The 22842-nt window shown below is 34.3% G+C and overlaps 2 protein-coding genes across 2 annotated transcripts in view; one reads left to right on the top strand and one right to left on the bottom strand.

Annotated features, from left to right (window-relative positions):
- LOC134253085 (SUMO-activating enzyme subunit 1-like) overlaps positions 1-22842 on the bottom strand; it is a 41815-nt gene that overhangs the window by 14428 nt on the left and 4545 nt on the right. The gene's annotated exons all lie outside the window — the stretch shown is intronic.
- LOC134253081 (uncharacterized) lies at positions 1824-4666 on the top strand. Its single transcript, XM_062735597.1, has 2 exons — positions 1824-1861; positions 2688-4666. Exon 2 carries the CDS (start codon positions 2703-2705, stop codon positions 4383-4385), a length of 1683 nt encoding a protein of 560 aa, XP_062591581.1. The 5' UTR covers positions 1824-1861; positions 2688-2702; the 3' UTR covers positions 4386-4666.

Below are 22842 nucleotides of genomic sequence, written 5' to 3'. Positions count from 1 at the left end.
CACAATATTGGAAGGAGGGAGTGTAAAAAAATATGAATGTTTTGAATTCTCACATACGGTACCTAATTTCGCCAATTAAATATAATAAATGAAAAGTTCTTTCTATTTATGTCTTCACACTAAAACAAGCGACATTACTCCAAAGTTTCTGAACTTTAACTTTCATTTATAAATTTGGAAAAATCTAAAAATATAGGGTAGTGAGTTCTGGCATATAAAATGTTTATACCATAATGATAACATCTCAAACAAGAGGCCCAGGGGCCACAGCGCTCACCTGAGCACATCAGGCTTGAATTTACTCCACCCCCCCCCCTCCAGGCGTTCATCATTTGAACAAACTAGAATCTACACTACCTGAGGATGATTCCATATAAATATCACAAATCATAGCTTTGAAGTACTTGAAAAGAAGATTTTAAAAGGTTTCCCTATATATCCCTAGGCTATGTAAAACTTGGGTCGGTCATTTTGGCCCCACCCTTGCCCCGGGGGTCATGATTTGAACAAACGTGAATCTACACTACTGAGGATGATTCCACATGAATTTCATCTTTCCTGGCCCAGTGGTTCTTGAGAAGAAGATTTTTAAAGATTTTTCCTATATATTCCTATGTAAAACTTGGGTCGGCCATTTTGGCCCCACCCTAGCCCCGGGGGTCATGATTTGAAAAAACTTAAATCTGCACTACCTGAGGATGATTCCACATGAGTTTCATCTTTGGAGAAGAAGATTTTAAAAGATTTTTCCTATATATTTCTATGTAAAACTTGGGTCGGCCATTTTGGCCCCACCCTTGCCCCGGGGGTCATGATTTGAACAAACTTGAATCTACACTACCCGAGGATGATTCCACATGAGTTTCATCTTTCCTGGCCCAGCGGTTCTTGAGAAGAAGATTTTTCAAGATTTTTCCTATATATTCCTATGTAAAGCTTAGGTCGGCCATTTTGGCCCCACCTTTGCCCCGGGGGGTCATGATTTGAACAAACTTAAATCTGCTCTACCTGAGGATGATTCCACATGAGTTTCATCTTTCCTGTCCCAGTGGTTCTGGAGAAAAAGAGTTTTAAAGATTTTTCCTATATATTCCTATGTAAAAAATGGGTCGGCCATTTTGGCCCCACCCTTGCCCCGGGGGTCATGATTTGAACAAACTTGAATCCACACTACCTAAGGATGATTCCACATGAGTTTCATCTTTCCTGGCCCAGTGGTACTGGAGAAGAAGATTTTTAAAGATTTTTCCTATATATTCCTATGTAAAACTTGGGTCGGCTATTTTGGCCCCACCCTTGCCCCGGGGGTCATGATTTGAACAAACTTGAATCTACACTACCTGAGGATGCTTCCACATGAGTTTCATTTTTCTTGGTCCAGCGGTTCTTGAGAAGAAGATTTTTTAAAAATGTCATAAATTTTTCACAAATTCATAATTATCTCCCCTTGGAAGGGGGCGTGGCCCTTCATTTGAACAAACTTGATTCCCCTTTACCCAAGGATACTTTGTGCCAAGTTTGGTTGAAATTGGCCCAGTGGTTCTTGAGAAGAAGATGAAAATGTGAAAAGTTTACGACAACGACGACAACGACAACGACGACAACGACAACAACGACAGACAACGGACAAATTTTGATCAGAAAAGCTCACTTGAGCCTTCGGCTCAGGTGAGCTAAAAATTCTACATGGATATAATATCCAGAGACTTGACTCATGTTCTGAAGGTGTTTAAATCCTCACTACAGACCAGGAAGTATAAACACCTGACAGGTAGATAACACAGGTAAGTGGGTCACATGATCAGAGTTTATACACAGCCCATATAGAGATCGATAGACAGGACGGCCGCCATTACTGAAGGTAACAAACATTGAAGTAATTGAAGCATTCTGATTCTCAAATGTAAAAAATGTAAATTCTTGAAAATTTGTACTATAAACTTGAACCATGGGAACAAAATTCCCTTCGTAAAAAGATTCAATGTGTTAATCAATCTTTTACATATCAAATGAATTGTTTATCTACAATGTAGCTAAACAAATCATTTGATATACACAAGATTGATTTACACACTGTGAGTGTCGATGATTGAAGAAACATACATGTACACAGGACTCGAAGCAATTTAGGCCCGCTGGTTTGGGATTAGTGAATTTTTAATCTAGGCAAGTGCATTGTAGAGGGCAAATGTCTTTTGGGTCAGTGTTTCTATGCATAAAAATCAATTTCTAGTCTGACCAGTTAACCCGACAGGGTTATGCGTCCAAGTTCGGTTGTTTCTTGTTTCGTTAAGTTGTACTTTTATGTAACACAATAAACATGTAAACAAAATCATGAAAGTATTACTTATATTAATTTTTATTTTGGTATTCATGGCAATGTGAGACAATGTAAGGACAGAATTGACCAGCTAAAACTTAAGGTAATAGCCCGAGTGACAAGTGAAAAAATTGTTTTTCATAGCCGTGATGTACCGGCCGGTATATACATGTATCTGGAAAACGTGTCTACAAATATATGGGAAAAGCCATTACGTGCCTCGGCTTTCAAGGTTGTCCTCTAGTCTGACAATCTGACAAAGGCTTTGTTGTCCGAGTCTGCCAAATTTAATGTTGCCCTCAAACCCCATTCAATAAATGCATAACCATGATAATCTGACATAAATGTTGCACTTTTATTGTTTCAGTCACAGAATCTAAAGATGGACCCCCGTACCAGTGCCCAGGACGTGATGCGATGTGACCTGTGTGAGACCGCTGTGGTACAGATGCACTGTGATACATGTCTTGTCAACCTGTGTACAGCTTGCGTTGGGAAACATATGATTTCTGATGAATCTAAGGACCACAAAGTCGTCAAATTTCAGTCCAGGAAATCTACCCCCCTCTACCCTGGATGTAATACTCATAGCAAAGAACGATGTAAAATGTACTGTAAACAATGTGATATTCCTGTCTGCATCAGCTGCATTGAATCCAATCAACATTTAGGTCATGAATTATCTAATCTCTTGCGAATTTTGGATGAAAAGAAGGACATTTTTAAAAAGGAAAGAAATGAATTAAATGATACAATTTACCCAACCTACCAGGACATTGCCTCTGATGTACAAAACAGAATGAGTCAGTTAGAAAAGGAATATGGAGATCTATCAACAGCCATAACAAAACATGGAGAGGACTGGCACAGAGAAATTGACAAACTTGTCAAGAAACTTAAAGCTGAAGTTGATGAGATGAAAAACACACAGTTACAAACTCTACAGAAACAACTGGATGAAATAAACAAGACAATGTCTGACATCAAGGATGAAATCAAATCAGTTGAAATGGCAATAGACACAAATGACTTGTCAAGACTGTTCAGTATAACATCCAATGTACAAAGATACAGAAATCTTCCACCCAAAATTATGGTATCTTTTCCCAAATTAATTCCTGGAAAAATCCAAGGAGAAGAACTAAATAAAATGTTTGGAGCCGTATCATCAAGTTCTTTTACTTCAGATAAACATGGCTACAGAATGAAGACAACACAGAAATCACCAGAAGCTGGATCCTCCCCTCCAGTCAAACAGCTGCTTGATGAACCAGAGACTGTCAACACCATAGACACTAGGTATGATAACCTTTACAACGTGGCCTGTCTGAGTGATGAAGAAATCTGGACAAGTGGACATGACAGCACCATGAAACTCTTCAGCATCAATCAGGGATCACTACTCAAGTCAATCACAACCAAGTCAGGGAAAATACCATATGACATAGCAGTGACAAAAAGTGGAGATCTAGTTTATACTGATTATGATGATAGAACTGTGAACATTGTGAAGAATGAGAAGATAGAGGAGGTGATCAGACTACAGAACTGGATACCTAAAGGTGTCTGTAGTACCTCCTCTGGTGACCTCCTGGTTATCATGGACAGTGATGATTACAAACCAACAAAAGTTGTCCGTTACTCTGGCTTCACAGAGAAACAAACCATTCAGTTTGATGATCAAGGTAAACCTCTATATTCATCTGGTGGTTATTACAGATACATAAATGAGAACAGGAACCTAGATATCTGTGTGTCTGACAAAGGAGCTAGAGCAGTAGTGGTGGTCAATCAGGTCGGGAAACTGAGATTCAGGTACACTGGACATACTCCTGCTCCAAAGAACAAACCATTCAATCCACGAGGAATCACCACAGATAGTCAGAGTCACATCCTTACAGCTGATGCTAACAATGAGTGTGTCCACATCATAGACCAGGATGGACAGTTCCTCCGTTACATAGACTGTGGACTGAGTGAACCCTGGGGACTGTGTACAGATACAAATGACAATCTGTTTGTTGCTCAATTGAGAAAAGTGAGAAAAATCAAATACCTGCGGTGAAATGCATCACTGAGTTGTATTCTATATTAAATAAAAGATATAATATTACCTATATACAAAATATGTATATAAGGAAACTTGCATTAACAAATTTTTTTTAATCTCATAGAGGAATTGGAAACACTTCCTTAAAACAAGGTAAAACAAGGTCATAACAAAGTGCCAGGGATAGGAAATTTTGCTTTGTAAAAAGCAAAATTAGTTTTATCACTTAATTTCATAATTTATTTACAACTTACAGGGAATGAAAATCACTTCACTATAAGCATCTATTCATTATATTCTCATGTGTTCGCTTTAATATGTTTATACTGTATATAAATTGTATGTTGTTTGTGTATGTACACAAAGAGGGAAAATAAAATGCTAAAACAATGTACATGTAATTTCTTAATGTCATGTCAGAAATAATAACAAGTCCATGAGCCCACCATATGGCATGCCTCAACAAACAGTGTACTACAACTTCAAGCATCTGCTATGAATAGTTAATGAGAAAACTGCGACGAGAATTTGTTTTGTATGAAACAGACAGATGCACAAACAAACAGGATGTTGACATCGGATTTCACCGAAAATGTATCCTAGCATTTTGCATGCCTCAGAAAAGATTTTTTTAAAATTTCAAGCATCTGCGATGAGTAGTTGCTGAGAAAACTGTGACGAAAATTTTTTATGTATGAAAAAGACAGACGCACAGACAAACAGGTAGTTATTTGACCAAAATTGTATCCCATCGTATGGCATGCCCCAGAAAAGATTGTGTTAAAATTTCAGGCATCTGCAATGAATAGTTAATGAGAAAACTTAGAAGAAAATTGTTACGCATGAAACGGACAGATGCACAGACAAAGAGGAAGTTGACATCGGATTTGACCAAAAATGTATCCCACCGTATGGCATGTCTCAGAAAAGATTGTGTTAAAATTTCAAGCATCTGCGATGAGTAGTTGCTGAGAAAACTGACAAAAAATTGTTATGCATGAAACGGACAGATGCACAGACAAACAGGAAGTTGACATCAGATTTGAACAAAAATGCATTCCACCAAATGGCATGCCTCAGAAGATTGTGTTAAAATTTCAAGCATCTACGATGAGTAGTTGCTGTGGAAACTTTGACCAAAATTTATCGACAGACACATGGACACACAGACGGACAGACACACAAGGGTAAAACAGTATACCCCCCTCTCCTTCGGATCGGGGGTATAAAAACTGACCCCAATATTGTGGCCCTAAACCAAAATAGTAAGGCCTGAGCAAATTTTTAAAATCCAGGCCTTTTGATATCATTGACAGCTGCTTGAGAAAAAAGATACCATAGAGTCTGACACAACTGTTTCATACTTGGATATTTCACTGGAAAAAGACATTAATGGTAATCTTAAAACCAAGCTCTATGATAAACATGATGACTTTAACTTTTCGATCATCAACTTCCCTTACTCATGCAGCAATATACCTTCATCAAATGCATATGGGGTTAATATATATCAGTTGATTCGATACACAAGAGCATCCTCTGTGTATGAAAGTTTTCTAAAATGAGGTAAATTATTGACAAACAAGTTGATGAAACAAGAATATCAGCAGTCTGGTTTAAAGTCATCATTTCGCAAGTTCTATGGTTGATACAATGACCTTGTCAGTAAATACAATTTATCATTGAGTCAAATGCTGACTGACGTTTTTCATACTAATTGTTTATCCATTATTTATATAATGTATTGACGACGGATTTTTCCGTTAATCCCGATCATGACAAGGAGCACACGGCGGGTATGACCGGTCAGGAGGGGATGCTCACTCCTCCATAGCACCTGATTCCTTCTCTGATGTTTTGGAGGTCCGTGTTTGTTCTGCTTCCATTGTGTATAGTTTTATGGATTTTGATATTGAATACTGTTCATCTCCATATCCTTCATCAAGGCAATACGTTGTAGTTCCATTAGTGAACTCTTCAGAATTAGAGGCGCGTTTGGTCGTCTGACTGGGACAACATGGCATTGCGGATAATACATGTGGTAGGATTGGATTTTACATAGTTAGTAAATAAGGATAATTCTTATTGGTTACGATTGTTTGTTTTACATTCGGAAACTTTCTAGCTTTATACAGTGATTTGGGTAACGTCCTTGTCGGGGTTATACTAGAATGCAGATTTTGATTGGATAAGAGAGACACACCTTCAGACCGCGGTGTATTTAAAGTCCAGCATTTCACGTTTAGATCAGTTGGTCTGGAACCTTCTCAAAGGTTCGTACCAGCTCACTTTTTGATTAGAGGGGTGGATCCCGGTCCCTGTCTCTGTCTCGTTCAATCGTTCATCATTATCCTTTTTGTTTTCCTTATTTTTACGTCCATTTTCCAGTTCCTTATTTCTATTTTTGGTAAACCGGTTAGGTTAGGCATAGTAGATTTTTCGTGTAGGGGTGGGTCATTTTCATTCGGACTTAGCGTTGGGTAGGACGGGCTCTGGACATCGTACATTTGTTAGGTAGGCACTATTTTTATTGAGGCTCATAAGTACAAGGTCGTTAGTACATCAGTTTTTGTTGTAAATAAATAAATGTCATATTTTTGTGCTGTTAATAAAATACATTTGTGGTCATAATAAATACTTGTTAATTTGCAAACTCTTGTTATTAAAATTCTTGGGTTAGTAAGTCACTTTCGTGACTATATTGAAATCAAGAGGTTTATTGGTTAGTAAGAAATAGGAATAAAACGCGAAGTACTATTATTAATAAAGAAAGTGAGTGATATTAAAGAGGTATTTTCATACGGTCATTTTCGCTACACTGGTATAGTGGAATTTCCTAAATTGCATTGATTCCATGTAGCGAATTCCGGTTACATTGGTGCCGTGACGGTCCCTGGGCGTGGAGATTATTGTCTGTCAAAAATGGTTATTTTGTAAGGTAAGATAGACAAGACCTTCCAGGGGTGAACCTGGGTTAGTGATAATCGAGAAATGAATTTATTTCCTCATTTGTTTTTTACATTTTTTAATTTGGTTTGAGTAAAGCTCTGTTTACAATACCAGTATGAAATAAATACATTCCTTACAGTAGTCAGCCACGCAAGCGCGAAGTGCTTTTAAATCAAACACTCCATTGACTTCATTCTATTTTTATCCGACAGGTAAATTGTTGTCACTAGTAGCTTATGTATACAGTTTGATATATATTTGGTGTGAAGTACCTTTATTTCTTCATTTTGCACATTAGAATTTTTGTTTTCATACAATTTTTTTGAACGGCATTTTTACACCATGCTTTACAGACTCATACGGTGTTTACAAAACCTGTTTTACCTTAAGTAGTACACGTAGCACTCATGCGTGTCCTTGAATAGTTTTACACTGGTTTGACAAGTTATAAATAGAACTGAATAGCATTCACCGTAAATAGAAAATTCATTGAACATTCATATTTTCTGTGTGTCTTTAAGAAAAATGTAGAAACCAGAGTGTATCTCAATACACTGGGCATTTTTCTTGAATAAATTTAGACAATTAAATAATAGACAAGTTAATTTCAAGATGAGTTTGGAAATTTACTGAAGTATATGAGTATATGATAAATCTATAGGCGAATAATTTTTTTTAAGCTCAGAGGGTTATATCAGTACACTTGTGCAACATGTTTTGAATAAGACATTCCATTTTAGGCTTTATGGTCCTCATTGCTAGCTACTGGATTCATGAAGCAGTGATATGGTTTGTTTTATTTGGAATCTTATCTAGAATTTTTTTCCACCTATACCTTGGTTATGATTATTTTTCTCAGGTTTATAGACATATTTTTGAGAGACTCCATTATTAAGTCTATTGTATTTTAGATATTCAATCAGAGATTCTTTTCCTTGGCTGTTTGTTGAGTTAAGTTTTGAACGAGACAGAGGCAGAGTCGGTGATTATCCCTTAGGTCCGCCATTTTTAGATCTTTGGTGTGACATATCACCCGGGGTAATATTTCAAACCTGGCCCGGTGATTATTATAAGACCTTATTGCCTCAAAATTTCGAAACGTTTTCAAAATTTGGGAGAAAAATAAAACCTCCAGAAAAATATTCTCCATGATTTTAATTATTAATTATGTTTGACTTAACGTTCGCTGTCATGCTGAAAAGGAATTCAGACGTTAACTTAAATATATTTAATTAAAAAGTTGTTTTACACCTAAACTTTTTTGTGCCCCCTAAGTAAATGTAATTTATTTTTATTGCATATATTTTGGCTTAACAACAGTCATGCTTACTGCCTGGTACAGCAGCAAAGGTTATTCTCGATGTTAACCCGAATATATGTAGTACTTTGGCACTAAGATTACTTTGAATTTGTTTTAGTAAAAGTAAGCTTTCATTGTTTGCCGATTTCTTTAATAACTTAGAAAGCACCGACTACTTTTTATAAAAATTGGTAAATACGTATATTTTTGGTTTGTTTATTTATTAGTTAAAATTACAAAATCAATGAAATTTGTCAGGATTAATGAGAGAAATTTTAAGGTTTGACAAGACAGTATTCAATACTGTTGCTTTATGTTCTCGATGAATTAATAATGATAAATTTTACTAGAATATGGTTCGAGCCATTTCATGAGCTGTGAATTGGCCTGTAAATAGGTGAAAGTACAATATTAGGCTAATACTGCGGGATTAGCTGCCAATACTGCGGGATTGGGGTTTTATTGTGGTTTAAATATTGTACTACCCTTGTCGGTCGTGTTCTGACAAGCTTTTATTATTTAGAATCTATATTCGCCCCAGGGTCATGATTCTCGATTCGAGATGCCAGAATGCAGGGAGGCCGGTTCTTGTTGCAGGAGGGGGTTGTGGCTCTGCCGAACTACAGGGGTACACTTATTGCAAGGTATCCAATACTAAAACGCAGGGAGGTTAATTTCTTGCTGCGGGAGGCTGTAGGGACTGGGGCTGCAACTCGACGGGTTTCATGATTTCTGTTGACAGCATTTAGTAGTCTGCTTTATATTTCAGATATTTTTTTCTTGGATTTTATGCATTTTTACTCACTCTTTTCTTTTGTCTATTTAGTATGGACGTTTTGGAGAAGTATATATATGTACTTGTCAGCTTGTAGTGAAGTTGATGATCCTCAGCGAAACTGGTAGCAAATATCTACAGGTGAAAGTACAAGAGTAACACATTGTTCTGAAAAGGAATCAACGCATCCGTATTCAATATTGGAGGAGCCTTGGAGTCTTCGGCACGTCAGTGATACATGGAGGATGGTCGTCGTGTTCGACTTGTAAGATTAATTATGTGAAAGATATGTGATGTCATGTGAAGTGATGTGATGTGATGTGAAATCAGTCGAAAAATGGTGTGAATATTTATGTAAAAAGTGTTCTGAAATATTTAAATTAAGATGTTCCTTATGTTGTGCATTGATGAACCGCCTAGGATTCCATGATGATTCCATCCAGATGAACAGTGAAACCAGTGAACATTTATCTTATTAAGTACCAGTCCATATAAAAATCATGCAAAAGGTGATTCACTCAGGTTCTCAGAATTCAATGATTTTCCACACATAGATTTCTCTTGACCTATGATCCATGTATGTGAAATAAAAAATGTTTTGGATCATGGTTACTATGGAAACCTGATCAAAGTAATTTCCTTAGCAACCAGCCAATTTTTCTATTTGAAGGCACTGAAAATCTCTGATCTTTAAAGCCTGAAATTATGTATCAAATCTTTAACAATAATTCTCGTTTACTGGTATGAGAAAGACACACACTTTATTTGTTTAAAACACACAAGACATTGACATTTCATCTGAAGCTAGTACTATGGTAGACATTAGAATATATGTATGTTTTTGCATTTTTGCTGATTCAGCATTTTCCTTGATTTTCACAATATTCAAGGTCAAATTTAAAAAAATACCAAGCTAATACAGATTCTGCATGACTTTCACATAAAAGCAGAGAACTTTCTCTTTTAGAGAATGATTTTGAAAGCGTGGGTTTTTTGAAAAATCCTATTCGTTGCCTAGCAACAAAATTGGATGTTTTGATAGCTAAAAAGTGAAAAATGGTACAGGGTTGGGTTAAAAATCTTATAAATTTTTATCTTATTGTGGCAGATACAATTTTTCAAGTAATAGAAAATAGCCCTCATAATATTTTAAAATGCAAGAATAATTTATAATCATTAATCTCCATAGCAACAGAAAATTGTCCCTAGCAACAATGCAAAAACAGTTATTATTTGGCCTTTTTGGTATAGATTTTGATAGATACGAATATATATTTTTTCTTTAAAATGTGATTGGGCATAAATGTCAATTTAATATGGGTCAAATAAAGTTATTTTGGTACCTTATCAACCCATAGGTATAATTCTGAACACCTAACGAAGACTTTTGTATATACAATTTACTATTACATTCAGGCATTTTTTTCTCAAAATTTTTAGGGCTGAAATAAGCTCTTCCACAAAAGACGTTATAAATGAATAATAAATAGCTTCAGATACAATATTATTATGTAACAAAACATTTGTATGGATGACAAGATTCCATAGAGTAACTAATTCCTTGGTTGCCATGGTAAAAAAGTTGCACACTGGCCATTAAAAGCTTTTTGTTTGCAAAGTACACTAAAGCTGTACTTCGCCCCCAGTCTTTGCTTAATGGGCTAAACTAACTGGTTATTCAAGCACCTTTAGCATTCGTTTTTCTACATAAAGTACCGGTATTTTTTTATGATTACCATGAATATAATATCAACGTGATATTGAATTAATGTGGCTTAGGTACTATTCTATTAGCTACAGAACTGTAGCTCTCTGCTTGAGAAAATTCGTATTGATAAAGCCGAGAGCTACAGATCCAAGCGTTGTAAAAACCTTTGATTTACGCTGACTTTTTTTTGTCGCTCACGTCGAGTATTTTCTCTTCTATTTTATACTTCCCTCAACTTTAAAAAGGTATTTCATAATTATAATCATACATTTAACTTAAATTCTTGATAACTTACTTACTATTCAACGCTAACAAATGGCTGTTTTTTGTTACGGACGTCAAAACGGAAAAAGGCCATAGGGTTACATATATAATTAATTATAGGATACAATTCTAAAAGCCAGAGAAAGTTTAAACTACACGAAATAAATTACCTGAAGTAGCGACAAAAAATCGTCGGCGTAAATCGAAGGTTTTTACAACACTAGGATCTGTAGCTCTCTGCTTTTTCTGTCCAAATTTTCTCAAGCAGAGAGCTACAGTTCTGTAGCTACTATATTACGTGAAAGATAAAGGCTCTTACAAAGCTTTGTTGAATTTTACAGGCAAGGACCGATACGAATTTTTGTGAAACCTCGTTAAGATTTCTCTAGGGTTGAAACTTATTAATGACATTATTTATGAAAAGGTCTATTGGTTTTGAAAGTTACTGGAAATCAATCGCTGTACTTTGAAACGGAAGATTGATTGATTAATTGATTGAATGTTGTTCAATGTCCCTCTCGAGAATTTTTCATTTTTATGGAGACGCCACCACTTGCCGGAGGAGAGCTGCAAATTGTATCCTGTACTTGGCACTTACGGCCCTTTCCAAAGCAGTTATGGATCTTTTTCGTGCCAGCACCTATTGTGACATGGGTCCTCGGTTTATGCGGTCTCATCCGAAGGACCAGTCTCCATGTCCCGCAGTGGTACTCGAACCCGCGACGTAAGGATCAACTCCTTACTTTTAATCTCTAGAGCAGATGTTCTAACGACTGCGCCACGCGGGCGACTAAAATGGAAAAAGACATTACCATATCACTATTTTCTAGTACCGGTACTTACAAACAATTCTTTCAAAAAGAGAGGTGAGTTAGCGCTGTAGTTATCATAAAACACAGAGGTAGATATCAGAACCACTGGAACTTCATTGGCGTCGGAAGCAAATTGAAAGTGGAAGGGGGGGGCTAAGTGTAAGAAAATTTTTTTGATCCTCAAAAAAACTGACAAGCAAAAATGTCTATTTCCCAAAAACAAAAAATCCTATTTCTGGGGAGGGGGGGTGGCAAGGTTCGAAGTCCAGTACCAAGAAATTTTCTTCCAAACACCAGCACTTCTACCAATTTTAACCTATACTAAGACAAATCTATGGAAGGAGGGGGGGTCTAAACTTAAGATATGTTCAATGCCTATACTAAGTATATATTGGGAGAAAAAGTGGGGGGGGGCTAAGCCCCCCCTAGCCCCCCCCCCCCGGTTCCGACGCCTATGAACTTAAATTTGCTGAATTGATAAATCATTAAGGTACCGTAGGGGGTGGTGGTGGCCTCAATTTAGAATAATGAATTCTAGAGTGGACTTGACAATGACACAGCTTAATAACTCAGCTAAATAAGCATTGTGTGCTTTACTGTTATTTCAATCTGGGGTGAAAAATAAGAGAGCAATAGAAAACATGATTACCCGGTACTTAGTTTATAATATTCCAGTGCGCTGCCATTTTGTCCTTGCATCTTCTTGGGTCTTTCCAGCAAGCTTAAAAATAGCCCAGATTATACTTGTAATTCTGAACTTGCCAGAATGATCAAGTGAGGTAGTAAAAGTTAGGTACTGTATTTATTATAATTTAAGAAATGACAGTCTTGGCATTGTAATAACTAAGAATTGAATGAAAAGACTGAAGAAAATTAATATAGAAGAATATCTAATGATATTTGAGTAACTGTTACTTTATTTACATTTTTATGCCCCCCCCCCCCCAGCGTAAACGTAAGCGAATAAACAATTTTTTTTTGGGGGGGGGGGGATATAGTTTCTTTCGTGCCTGTCCGGCTGTCTGTCTGTTTGTCTGAAAAACTTTAACTTTCCCCTAACGTTTGATTTAGTGGAGCTATGACTTTCATATTTCACATGTGTATTCCTTATGATAAGACCTTTATTTTGGGTACCACCACATTTGAATTTGGAGTTTGACCCGCTTTTACACAAAAATTCAGAATTTTTACTTTGGCCATATCTTTTGAACAATAGATACCAGGACTTTTATACTATACATATGTATTTTTTGTGGCAAGACTTTTCATTGAGTACCAACAACTTTGACCTTTTGACCTTGGAGATTTCCATACTATTTGACTTTGACATTGGAGTTTTACCTACTTTTCAAATACAACTTTGAACATAATTTTTGAAAGGTTAGAACAAAGGCTTTCATATTTCCAGTATTCAATTCTTGTGACCAGACCTATCATTTGATATCAAGATCCTTGATCTTGGAGTTTGACCCTAATTTACACAAAAGTCCAAACTTTTTCTTTGGCTCTCATTTTTAAACTATAGATACATGTACTAAGAATTTCATATTTCAAATATCAATTCTTTGTGGCAACACCTTTCATTTTAAACCAACAATTTTGACCTTTTGACTTTGACCTTGGACATTTCCATACTTACGAAAAAACTTTGGACATAACTTTTGAACAGTAAGGGCTAGGTCTTTCATCATTTACATATGTAATTCTTGTGACAAGACCTTTTATTGGATATCAACAACTTTGACCCTTTGACCTTAGCCTTGGATTTTGACCTACTTTAAAAAAGCAAACATTGACCATAAATTTTAAGGGTTAAGGCTAGTGCTTTCACACTCAACATATTTAATCCCTACGACAAGATCTTTCATTTGATGACAAGAACTTTGACCCTTTGACCTTGACCATGGACTTTTATATTTACAATTGTATTTTATGCCCCCGTAAACGAAGTTTCTGTGGTATATAGTTTTTGTCGTGTTCGTCTGTCTGTCTGTCTGTCTGTCTTTTTCTCCGTCTGTCTGTCTCTCTGTTTGTCTGTTTGTTCGCAAAAACTTTAACCTTGCCTATAATTTTGATTAGTGGAGCTATGACTTTCATATTTCACAGATGTATTCCTTGTGACAAGACCTTTCTTTGGGTACCACCAATATTTGACTTTTTGACCTTGACCTTGGACTTTGTCCCATTTTTACATGAACATTTTAATCTTTTACTTTGGCCATATCTTTTGAACAGTAGATACCAGGAGGACATATATTCTTGACATATGTAATCTTTGTTGAAAGCATTTCATTGGATATCTACAACCCTGACCCTTTGACCTTGACCTTGTAGATTTCTGTACTTGTGAAAAAACTTCAACCTTGGCCATAACTTTTGAACAGTAAGGGATAGGGCTTTCATACTTCATATATGTTATTCTTGTGAGAAGACCCTTTATTGAATACCAAGAACTTTGACCCTTTGACCTTGGCCTTTGAGATTGACCTACTTTAAAAAAGCAAACATTGACCATAAATTTTAAGGGTTAAGGCTAGTGCTTTCATACTCAACATATTTAATCCCTACGACAAGATCTTTCATTTGATGACAAGAACTTTGACCCTTTGACCTTGACCGTGGACTTTGACCTACTTTTGAAAAATTTAATATTGTCCATATCTTCTGAACAGTTAGGGCTAGTGCTTTCATACTCTGTATAAGTATTCAATGTGGCTAGACCTTTTATTTGATACCAATTACATGGACCTTTTGACCTTGATCTTAGAGATTTTTTTACTTATTGAAAAAACTTTAACATTGGCTTACTTTCGAATTTCAAAATTGTTTTCCAGTGAGAATACCTTACTTTTGGTACCAATTAATTAAATTTGCATTTAAGAAAAGTTGAATCTTTGCTATGTTGGCTTGCCATACGGGGGCATGGGTTTTTCACAAACACATCTTGTTTTTTACCCCAGGGAACTATATTTGTTCAATATGCACTACATTACTCTCTGTGCTTTTGTAAAGGAAACAGAAATATATGTTTGATTATTTCTTAATTTGATAATTATATAAAATTATTTGTTTAATCATTTGAGTGATTATCATTGAAAGCGATACTCAAGATATCTATAAATGAACTGTCAATTTTCAATATGCATTTTGATTTCATATTGCATGTAATTTCTTCATATTTAAGAGAGAAAAGTGCATTGTTTTGTAGAAAATGGAGTTTATAGGCCCACATTACTCACTTAAGCAGATTTGCCTTGAAAGAACAGAAATCAGATCAGTCTGAAATGTCTATGAGAGACAACCTTGAATTTACACTACCTGAAGATGCTTCCATTTCAATATTACTAATCACAGTTTTGTTGTTCTTGAGGGGAAGAATTTTCAAAATGTTTTTCCCAATATTCTTTTGTAAACTTTCACCCCTTGTTGTGGCCCTTAACTACCCTCGGGTGTCATCAAATGTACACTACGTAAAGATACTTCTGTATTAATATGACTAATAATGATTTTGCTGTTCTTAAGAAGAAATTAGATATTTGGGCCCCTGTTGTGTCTGTGCCCAACCCCAGGGGTCATGTTTTGAAGAAACTTGAATTACTACCTGATGATACTTCTGTATATGTCTAATTATGCCTTGGCGGTTCTTGAGAAGATTTTTTAAGATACATGTATTCCTATACATCAAGTTGTATACTTTACCCACCTGTTCTGGCTCTGCCCAACCCACAGGGGTCATGATTTGAATAACATTGGATCTCCATAACCCGAGGATACTTCTATGCCTAATCATGGTTTTGCTGTTCTTGAGAAGAAGAAGACTTAAAAAGATATTTAATAACCATTCATACATTACACTTTGAACTCCTCTTCTGGAAAGTTGTGGTTAAATGGTTCTTAAGAAGTTACAAATGTGAGAAGTCTACAGACAAACACACAGGCAGATACCATACAAAATGTTTACAGAAAAGCATTTATACACCAATGAAATGTTTCTAGAATGTAAAGCTGCAGAATTTTTTTTGATAATAATTTTTTGATGATGAATAAATCTCAATGATAATAATTTTTTTTAACCCGAAACATTAGTAAATTTCAAAATTTAGTTATATTACGCAGTTGCTAAGCAACACTAGCTTCAGAGCGAACTCATGGTAACCATAAATAAACAGTTTCTTAAATTATGAATTTTAAAGCTTTCTGTGTGTTTGCTTATTGCAATGCTAGCAAAAGTATTACTAGTAATTGTTAATGGAAGCTAAAACTTCAAATTTTTTGGTCACAGAATGATTGCTTTCTGGCCATTGTGCATTAGGTTGCCATGGCAACTCAAGTATAATTTAATTATGAAATCTTGTCATCCATACAAATGTTTTGTTACATAATAATATTGTATCTGAAGCTATTTATTTTTCCTTTATAACGTCTGTTGTGGAAGAGCTCATTTCAGCCCTAAAAATTTAGGGAAAAAAATGCCTGAATGTAATAGTAAATTGTATATACAAAAGTCGTCGTTAAGTGTTCAGAATTATACCTATGGGTTGATAAGGTACCAAAATAATTTTATTAGACCCACATTAAATTGACATTTATGCCCAATCACATTTTAAAGAAAAAATATATATTCGTATCTATCAAAATCTATACCAAAAAGGCCAAAAAATAACTGTTTTTGCATTGTTGCTAGGGGACAATTTTCTGTTGCTATGGAGATTAATGATTATAAATTATTCTTGCATTTTAAAATATTATGAGGGCTATTTTCTATTACTTGAAAAATTGTATCTGCCACAATAAGATAAAAATTTATAAGATTTTTAACCCAATCATGTACCATTTTTCACTTTTTAGCTATCAAAACATACAATTTTGTTGCTAGGCAACGAATAGGATTTTTCAAAAAACCCACGCTTTTAAAATCAGTCTGTAAAAGAGAAAGTTCTCTACTTTTATGTGAAAGTCATGCAAAATCTGTATTAGCTTGGTATTTTTTTAAATTTGACCTTGAATATTGTCAACATCAAGAAAAATGCTGAATCAGCAAAAATGCGAAAACATACATATATTCTAATGTCTACCATAGTACTAGCTTCAGATGAAAATCAATGTCTTGTGTTTTTTAAACAAATAAAGTGTGTGTCTTTCTCATACTAGTAAACGAGAATTATTGTTAAAGATTTTATACATAATTTCAGGCTTTAAAGATCAGTGATTTTCAGTGCCTTCAAAAAGAAAAATTGGCTGGTTGCTAAGGAAATTACTTTGATCAGGTTTCCATAGTAACCATGATCCAAAACATTTTTTATTTTACATACATGGATCATAGGTCAAGAGAAATCTATGTGTGAAAAATCATTGAATTCTGAGAACCTGAGTGTATCACTCAAATATCACTTTTGCATGATTTTTACACGGACTAGTACTTAACTGTTAATTGAAATTTTTGAATAAAATTTTATTTGAATGTGAATTTGAAGTAAAAAAAATTGAAATGTTCAACCATTGCTCAAATAGTTTCAGAATATTTTTGAAATGTACCTATACAATTTACCCTCAATATCTTTTTAAGATATTTCGGTTTTGAGGTGGGGGGAGTGTGGTAGGATTGGATTTCACTTAGCTATTAAATAACGATAATTCTTATCGGTTACAATCGTTTATTGAACATTCGGAAACTTTCTAGCTTTTTATACAGTGATGTTTGGAAACGTCATTGTCTGGGTTATACTTAGAATGCAGATTTTGAATGGATAAGAGAGACACACCTTCAGACCGCGGTGTATTTAAAGTCCAGTATTTCACGTACAGATCAGTTGGTCTGGAACCTTCTCAAAGGTTCGTACCAGCTCACTTTTTGATTAGCGGGGTGGATCCCGGTCCCGGTCCCTGTCTCGTTCATTCGTTCACCATTATCCTTTTTGTTTTCCTTATTTTTACGTCCATTTTCCAGTTCCTTATTTCTATTTTTGGTAAACCGGTTAGGTTAGGCATAGTAGATTTTTCGTGCAGGGGTGGGTCATTTTCATTCGGACTTAGCGTTGGGTAGGACGGGCTCTGGACATCGTACATTTGTTAGGTAGGCACTATTTTTATTGAGGCTCATAAGTACAAGGTCGTTAGTACATCAGTTTTTGTTGTAAATAAATAAATGTCATATTTTTGTGCTGTTAATAAAATACATTTGTGGTCATAATAAATACTTGTTAATTTGCAAACTCTTGTTATTAAAATTCTTGGGTTAGTAAGTCACTTTCGTGACTATATTGAAATCAAGAGGTTTATTGGTTAGTAAGAAATAGGAATAAAACGCGAAGTACTATTATTAATAAAGAAAGTGAGTGATATTAAAGAGGTATTTTCATACGGTCATTTTCGCTACACTGGTATAGTGGAATTTCCTAAATTGCATTGATTCCATGTAGCAAATTCCGGTTACATACAAAACATGCCAGTATCAATCCAATTTTAAATGTTAAGTGCATTTGTCATTCTAAGGCCAAAAATAAAAATAGTCTTGTTTCCTGCTACCTGACCTACCCTATTTTTTGCACCCGACCCTAAAGTTTTTTTTAGCTTTTGGGGAAAAAATGGAAATTGCAGGAATTTTATGATCCAAAAGTGAAAAAAATATATAGTGAAATTGTATTTCATGAAATATATGTTTAAAATATGTTCTTTTATAAAATTCCACTTTAGTTGTGCATCAAAAGACATGAAATTTCTTTTCAAAAGATAAATATTGACCTAGTTATGACATGTTTTATTTGGTTTTGTAGTAGTTCATATCCAAAAAATAAAATAAATTAAAAAAATGAAATAATTTTCCTACCTACCGACCCTATTTTTTTCAGGCTGGTAGCAGGAAACAAGACTATTATTTTTTTTGGCCTAACTAAAGAATAGAAGAACTAAAAGACATATGTAAAAGAGCAAAAACCCTAACTTTCATCCATTAATAAAACAAGATGTGTTTGTGAAACACTATGCGCCCGGCGGCAACAAAGTTCAAAAAATCTATTTTTTGCATATTGGTCACAGTCAAGGTCACAAGGTCATTGACCATGGTGTCATTTGAAAGCACTTAATCGGTGGAGTATGCATATCAAATATGAAGTCCTTATCTCCTATGGTTAAAAAGTTATGACAGACAGTGGAAAAAGCTATTTTTAGCATATCGGTCACAGACAAGGTCAAAAGGTCATTGACCTTGGTGTCATTTGAAAGGACTTTATTAGTGGAGTATGCATATCAAATATGAAGTCTCTATCTCTTATTGTTCAAAAGTTATGGCAAAAAGTGTAAAAAGCTATTTTTAGCATATAGGTCACAGTCAAGGTCACAAGATCATTGACCTTGTCATCGTTTAAAAGGAGTTTATTAGTGGAGTTAGCATATCAAATATGAAGTCCCTATCTCCTATGGTTAAAAAGTTATGACAGACAGTGGAAAAAGATATTTTTAGCATATAGGTCACAGACAAGGATACAAGGTCATTGACCTTGGTGTCATTTGAAAGGACTTTATTAGTGGAGTATGCATATCAAATATGAAGTCTCTATCTCTTATTGTTCAAAAGTTATGGCAAAAAGTGTAAAAAGCTATTTTTAGCATATAGGTCACAGTCAAGGTCACAAGATCATTGACCTTGTCATCGTTTAAAAGGAGTTTATTAGTGGAGTTAGCATATCAAATATGAAGTCCCTATCTCCTATGGTTAAAAAGTTATGACAGACAGTGGAAAAAGATATTTTTAGCATATAGGTCACAGACAAGGACACAAGGTCATTGACCTTGGTGTCATTTGAAAGGACTTTATTAGTGGAGTATGCATATCAAATATGAAGTCTCTATCTCTTATTGTTCAAAAGTTATGGCAAAAAGTGTAAAAAGCTACATGTATTTTTAGCATATAGGTCACAGTCAAGGTCACAAGATCATTGACCTTGTCGTCCTTTGAAAGGACTTTATTAGTGGAGTATGCATACCAAATATGAAGTCCCTATCTCCTTTTGTTAAAAAGTTATGACAGACAGTGGAAAAAGCTATTTTTAGCATATAGGTCACAGGGTGTCAGGTCATTTCTCTCTAAAAAATTTTCTCTCCCAGGTTATTTCTCTCTCCTACCATTTCACGGTAGGTCATTTCACGGTAGGTCATTTCTCTCTCCTTCCTGGGTCATTTCACCCCATTTTTAATCTGGTCTTATATAATAATTAACATTTCCATTCTTGTGTTATTATAACTTTTGTCTCGTAAAATAAATTAATTTTATCAATTTATGACCAATAAAATTCGAACAAGAGAATGTATCGGAATTTATTTACAGTGGAAAATTTTTAATATTTGATATTAATGAAAATAAATTGATACCATTGTCCAGCCCTTGCTACGTGGCGGCCTCCTCTGTTAAGGGTTATAATTTTGAAAGAAAAATTTTAACTCAATTATAATAAATTAATTTGTTAAAATAATTAATTTTTACCATAGCCGATGATGAAGTTTTGTCTATAATCTGAATTTTATATAGATACTGATCAGAAAATAGACATGACATAGAATAATAGCTGCAGAACATGGCTCTCCGAAAAGAAAAATATTGACAGACCGGTTCAATACATTTTCTTTCTTTTCTGCAGCTAAAAAAAGATAATTTTTAGAAAACAAAGGATACTTCAAAAAATATATTATGAAACCAGATACACATGTAAAAGTATGTAAATGTTTACCAATATTTATTTTGATAATTGTATATTATAAAACTATAAATAATAAGAACGCGAAGAAAATAATGACGTAAATGAAAAAACCTAAAATGCAATATTTTCAAGGTATACAAGATTAACAAAGTAGCCAAACAACATAAATTAACGGCCGGGAATGTAAACGGAAAAAAATATCTCTTAAAAATGAATTATAAGACATCGAAAAGGAACTTACTCGGTGTGGCAATAGACACCTCCACAACTTCGCCGGAAATGGCTAGTAAATTTTAATATGTTTAAAGTACTAGTATATTGCACCATTAAAACGATTCTTACATGTATGAATCTAATGTGAGAAAAATTATTTAAACCCCCCCCCCCCTTTTAATATAATGCAATCTGCTGTGTTTACCACAATATTTCATGAAATAGAAAATACATTATCAGGACTGCATAAAATTTTGTTCAGGACTTGTAATCTTGATAATCTCAGTAGATGTCAAATAATCTACTGTCTCTAAAAGTTTACATATTCTTGGATTCAATTAAAAAAATCATCTCATTTTTATACGTATTTTATCCATGGCATTCAGTTTCAATTGTAATACCAGAGATCATAACTTTTAAGTACAAACAAAAATATTCCAACTATAACATAAACTTGAACTAGCTTTTTGAAAGGGGAAAGACGTATGACTCGATCTCATGTTAGATAAAATGATCTTTCGACTGTTCAATACTTCCGTTTTATTATCAAGGAGACATTTATGAGGTCTTTTACATGTATGCACATACATATTTACGCAAGAGAAAATAATGCAGAAAAATGTTTGTAACAATCAGGACATTTTAAATTGAAAATCCATGCATCAGTACATTAATTTTACGTTCTTATAATAAACTTGTTAATGTTGGGGGGGGGGGGGGGGGGGGAGGTCTGCCACTGTTGCACAGAGAAAACATATGTAATTTGGGGGAAAAATGAAATCTAAAAAGTTAAAATTTACTTGATTGTGAAAATGCATACATTTAGGATTAGTCATCTTGCCTTAAATTGTGATCGCTAGGAAGTATTACAGTAAATGTAAATGAGTTTTTATTCAATGTAATAAAAAGTGGGAACAAATTCTTATTTATAAAATAATTTGACTGAACACATCTTTGTACAAGTTGACATTTTTTTGTCTAAAGACAAGGAGATGTTGTGTTGTCAATCTGTGAAATCAACAATTTACGGATAAACATATGCACCCAGCATGATGATAAAAAATCACCTTGTAGGGTACCATAAAACCGCAAGACAGCAATTACGAATTCTAACAATTATTTATTTATTCCTGATAAAGAACATAAACGACAGATGACAGGACAATAAACAAATTCACTGTAGGTCTAATTGATAATGAATTTAATTGTTAAAGAAAGAAGATTAAAATAAAATATTTCTATTATCGCATTTAAAGTTATTCTATATTCCATTATAGCTGCAGAACTGTAGCTCTTCGATTTTTATTTATTTTATTTTTTTTTTTTTGACAGACCGCACTGTCAAGACAGTAAGTCTTAGTTATAGAATTAGTGAATAAAAATAAATAATCATGTGCCTCTGTCCTTTTGAAAAGCTAGTTCAAGATTTTATAAATTGATTAATTAAAACAAAAAAAAAAACAATAGATAAAGGAATGAATTAAATTATAAAAGAATTCTAAAAAAAAATAATTATTTAAATAAACGAGTGAATGCATAAATGTTTAAATTATGAATAAAATAAACAATAAATGTGTGAAGTCATAAATAAATAAAAAATACATCTGTGAATTAATAAATAAATAAATAAGATGAAATGAAATAAATAAAGTTAGCGTTAAATTCAGCGTTGGAATTAACAAAACTTAATAAAATTAAACTTATTACACTATAATTTTTGTGTTGGAGTGAAATGACCTAGGTTGTGGAGAGAAATGA

This window comes from Saccostrea cucullata, unplaced genomic scaffold, assembly GCF_032062105.1.
Source record: "Saccostrea cucullata isolate Sc308-1 unplaced genomic scaffold, CSIRO_AGI_Scuc_v1 ctg1525, whole genome shotgun sequence".
Classification (NCBI taxonomy): Eukaryota; Metazoa; Mollusca; class Bivalvia; order Ostreida; family Ostreidae; genus Saccostrea; species Saccostrea cuccullata.
Note: the sequence above shows the minus strand (reverse complement) of the source record. Positions and strands in the feature narration are given on the sequence as shown.